Source organism: Andrographis paniculata, unplaced genomic scaffold, assembly GCF_009805555.1.
Source record: "Andrographis paniculata isolate CXL003 unplaced genomic scaffold, ASM980555v1 Contig5END, whole genome shotgun sequence".
Taxonomy (NCBI): Eukaryota; Viridiplantae; Streptophyta; class Magnoliopsida; order Lamiales; family Acanthaceae; genus Andrographis; species Andrographis paniculata.
Window position 1 is genome coordinate 1,924,528 of NW_026137595.1, and position 4,578 is coordinate 1,929,105.

The following is a 4,578-nucleotide window of genomic DNA, read 5'->3' on the forward strand; positions in this document are numbered from 1 at the left end:
AATTTTTATTATTTGAACTGAGTGTTTTAAAAAAATATATATATTTTTTTCTCATATAACATCTTATTTCACATTATTTTAATATCAAATTCAAACAAATTTTTTTTTTATTTTTTTATTGACGTGGGTAAACCTCGATCGAAGCTAATACTCACAAATTAAATCCGATCTTTTTTTTTAATAACATTAAAATCCCCAGTCATGTCACACTAATCAAACCATACGTGACACCTGCAGATGTTTGAAATTTGAACTCATGACCTCGTTATCACAAATTCACTCTGGTCACCTTCATTTCATCCCTTTAGCCATGAAAAATGTTTGTCTAAATGTAATAAGATGACAGGGACAAAAAGCACAAACATTGGACCTTAGAATAAGGTTTCATTACAAATCATCCACTCCCCAAAACGGCTACAAACTTAAGGATGTTCTTGATCCATCCATGGCTGCTGCCGCATTCCTACAATGACAAAGACTCGCAGACACCATCCATCATAGTAATACTATTACAACCTGCTGCTGTTATTCAGCCTTAAAACTTGTTCTTATACCAGTACACTCCCTTCCCGGGCTCGTCGGCCTCCACGTACAGACACTCCTTCGCCTCCCGCCACATCGCCTTGTAAAACGGCATCCCGTCGAACTGATAGTACTCCCCTAGTATCGGCTTGATCGCTCTCGTCGCCTCCATCGCATTGTAATGAGGCATCGTCGAGAATAAATGGTGCGCGACGTGAGTGTCGGTAATGTTATGGAACACCTTGTTGAGGATTCCGTAATCCCGATCGACCGTCGCCAGCGCACCCCGCAGCCAATCCCACTCCGACGAGTCGTAGTGCGGCAGCGCCGGGTGGGTGTGCTGAAGGTACGTAATTAACACGAGAAACCCGTTCACGATCATCAACGGTACGCCGTAAATGCATACAACCCAGATCACGCCATTCGCCGCCGCCGCAGCGTAGAGTGCGCACAAAGCGGCGATGACGCCGACGTCGGAGATGAGGATCTGGAGGCGTTCGCGGTCGTTGTAGATCGGGCCATACGGGTCGTAGTGGCAGGCGAAGCGGTCGTAAGGCCGGCCGGAGACGTTGAAGGCTAAATACAACGGCCAGCCAAGCGTGAGCGTGACAACGAGCGTCGCGACCCGGCCCGGCGGGTTGTTGAGGTATTTCGAGAACCACGCGATTTCAGACTTCGGCTTCGGGACGAACACCTCGTCGCGGTCGAGGGAACCCGTGTTGGAGTGGTGGCGGCGGTGGCTGTACTTCCACGAGAAGTACGGGACGAGGAGGAGCGAGTGGAGGACGAGGCCGACGGTGTCGTCGACCCACTGGTAATCGCTGAAGGCGTGGTGGCCGCACTCGTGGGCGATGACCCAGACGCCGGTGGCAACGCAGCCTTGGAGGGTCCAGTAGAGGGGCCAGGCGGCGCAGCGGAGCGGCGGCGGGAGGAGGGGGAAGTACGCGGCGGCGATGTAGTAGAGAAGCGAGACGACGGCGAGGTCGAAAACGACGTAGGAGAAGGAGCGGGCGAGGGAGCGGCGGAAGCAGTGGGGAGGAATGGCTTTCTTGAGGTCGCCGAGGGAGAACGGCGGCTTCGCGGAGGGGACGCGGCTGACGCTCTTCTCACGGTGGTCGATGGCGGCGGCGGCCGGAGCCGACATACGTCCACCGGCTCCCATTGTGTCTCTCTGTTAAGACCTGATCACAAACAAAAAATGCAGGCTATGAATGAATGATCCGATGCTGATATTAACTTTTAAAAGTTAAACTAATACGAATTGAAGCATATTCGAATAGTATATACATTGTAGGCACAATATATACGAGTATATTTCTTTTGAAGGGTTTGGGTATGTTTCATTAAAAAATTTAATTTGAATTTGATATTAAAAAAAATTATACTAGCTCTGTCATCCCATCTTAGGGTTTCATTTTTCATTTTCGTCATGTACCAAAACAAAAATACCATTCTAATTTAGTAAAAGTTAACTATACTATATTATATAAATGTCATTATCTTTATATATTATACAATATTAATAAAAGTATTTTCGTCTTTTCAATTAAAACCCAATATAATAATAATATTAAAAAAATACTAATAAAAATATTTTTATTTTTTTAACTAAAACCCAATATAATATTAACAAAACTCAATATAATACTAATATTAAAAAATTTAAGCCTAAACAATATATTTTTTTGCGCAAAAGTACATATGTATGTATATATATATATATAACGGAATCTGGGAAACGACAAGAATATTCGTGTAAGAACACGCTTGATTTCCTTCCCGTTTATGAAAGGCGGGCGTGAATACTTGGGTCTAGGGACTAGGGACTAGGGAGGTCCTATGAGTGGGATGTCAACTACACTTGATTGTGTGGGGTCCACACAGAATCAACGGTGTAGTTTGCATCTGGATCTCCGGTCCAGGACTTCCCAGGCCTTCCGTCTCAGGTTGCGAAAAGAAAATAAATAAGCTACGCCAGCCGAGCACAGCTTGGCGACATAAATGACGCGTTAAATAACCTAAATAATTCCACCTTCGGAAGTTGATTTCGATTTTGACTATCGGAATCCGATGCTTTTAAATGATATTTGGAACTGACGAAATTCAGATATTTTATAGCAATCCAAGATTTTTCTAATGTAAAAATCTGATTAGTTGTTACCATTAAAGTCAGAAAAGGATGCGTGAAAATGCAGAAGAGAGACCAAAACTCAATACTGAGACAAGATCTGTTCTTACAACATTAAAAAATCACCAGATTTGGCTGTGAAATAATAATCTCAAGGAAGATCTGAACCACTTGCCGTCATTTAAACATTAAGAAATCGCAGCCAAGTAACGAAGAAATTAGCAATAAAATTAAAAACTGAAATCGGAAGGAGACAGACATTTGTGTAGAATATAAATAAGGTTTCGACATTGCACATGCCGACAAGTATACGAGGACAAACAGATATACATTTTATATGCGTTTCAGACACTCAGATTGCGGAAGATCCAAAAGAACTGCGCCGAAAGCACAAAAGGACATTACTACCGGCGAAAACACCAATGCACTCTACAGATCCGTAGATTTGGACAGAAATACAGTGAAAGAATCGATCTAAATAAAATTACAAATTAAATAAAAATAAAATAAAATTGAGATAGAGATGGAAACAGAGAGGCTGCATTGTAAGAAGGAATGCATTAATCCTTATTACAGAAAGCACAAAGAAGAAGAAAAGATGTAAGAATACCTTAGAAGGCTGCGAGGAGCTTAACGAAAGCCCTTCTAGCTTTCCTCTTCTTCTTTCTACCTCTTCTTTCCGAAAGCTCTCTGCGGTTTCGTTGTTTTTTTCTTTCAACTTTTTTTATGGTCTGGTTTTGTGGCTTACAGCGCTATAAATAGCGGACGGCCCATCAACTTGCTAAAGGGGCCTCGCACGTGTCGCTCTATGATTGGGCCAGGTGGCGCGCCATATCTCTATTTCCTTACAAGGCCGTGTTTGGGGTGACGAAAATTATGGGATTTGGGTTTTTGTAAGAATTAGGGTTTGTCGAATGTCGATTGTTAATTGAATAATGCCCAATTATTAATTGAATATTTGCCATAAAATTTTCCCGACCAATTAATTTAGATTTATACATATACGTTTTTAATTTCTTTGATTGATTGAATTAAGAATTTAAGAGCCCATTGTTGCTTTAGAGTGTAAATCGTGGGGGTTTTGAATTTGCCTGATTTGGTATTTTTTGCAACCAAACACGGCCTTAGTATACACTCAACGGCTGTGATGGGCCGAATATGGAGCATGTGAAATTACTAAAATGGGTCTGCATGTGGAACGAGATGACGGACTACTTGTGCGTGAATGAGGCACGTGGCGAATCAGACACCACACGTGACACAGTACCCTTTACGGTGACCTAGTTTTTCGTGAATAAAAATTTATTTCTTTCTAGGTTTTGTCGCCCCCAATATATTTAATCGGTATTTTTTAAACGGTCCAAGATATTTTTGAATAGGGTCAGTGGACACGGTTCGTTTATTTGTAAATATGCAGTATTTGATAATCGAATCAAATCGAACTAAGTACTTGAAATTGTAAATCATAATCGAATTTTTGATTAATCGAAATATATGTAATATTTGTAAATAATTCGAATCGAATCAAAATTTAAAAAAAATAATTAAAATTCTAATTAAATAAAAAAATATTTGTAAATATTCGAACCGAATATAATTGTTAATATAAATTTTAAAATATAATAATATAAATATATAAATGTATTTGGTTTGGTTAATCGAACCAAAAAGAAAAATGAAAAAATCGAAATCGAACCGAATCGAAAAAAGATACTCGTCTTTCGGTTCTATAACAAAGTATTAATTTCTTTTTTTAGTAATTGTACTATCTACCTAATATTACAAATACCCTTACAACTTACAATATATTACATAAATATCATTACATTTATATCACACAATACTAGTAAGGTTATTTTAGTCATTTATACTTTATTCCTACTATATCATAATATAATACTAATATTTTTAAAACTTCGTGCAAAAAG

General features: G+C 39.8%; 1 protein-coding gene across 1 annotated transcript; it reads right to left on the bottom strand.

The window, feature by feature from the left end:
- Window positions 1-347: 347 nt before the first annotated feature.
- Window positions 348-3,404, bottom strand: LOC127258874 (delta(12)-acyl-lipid-desaturase-like). Its single transcript, XM_051285924.1, has 2 exons — window positions 3,261-3,404; window positions 348-1,703 (listed from the first exon to the last, which is right to left on the bottom strand). Exon 2 carries the CDS (start codon window positions 1,682-1,684, stop codon window positions 536-538), a length of 1,149 nt encoding a protein of 382 aa, XP_051141881.1. The 5' UTR covers window positions 1,685-1,703; window positions 3,261-3,404; the 3' UTR covers window positions 348-535.
- Window positions 3,405-4,578: the final 1,174 nt, after the last annotated feature.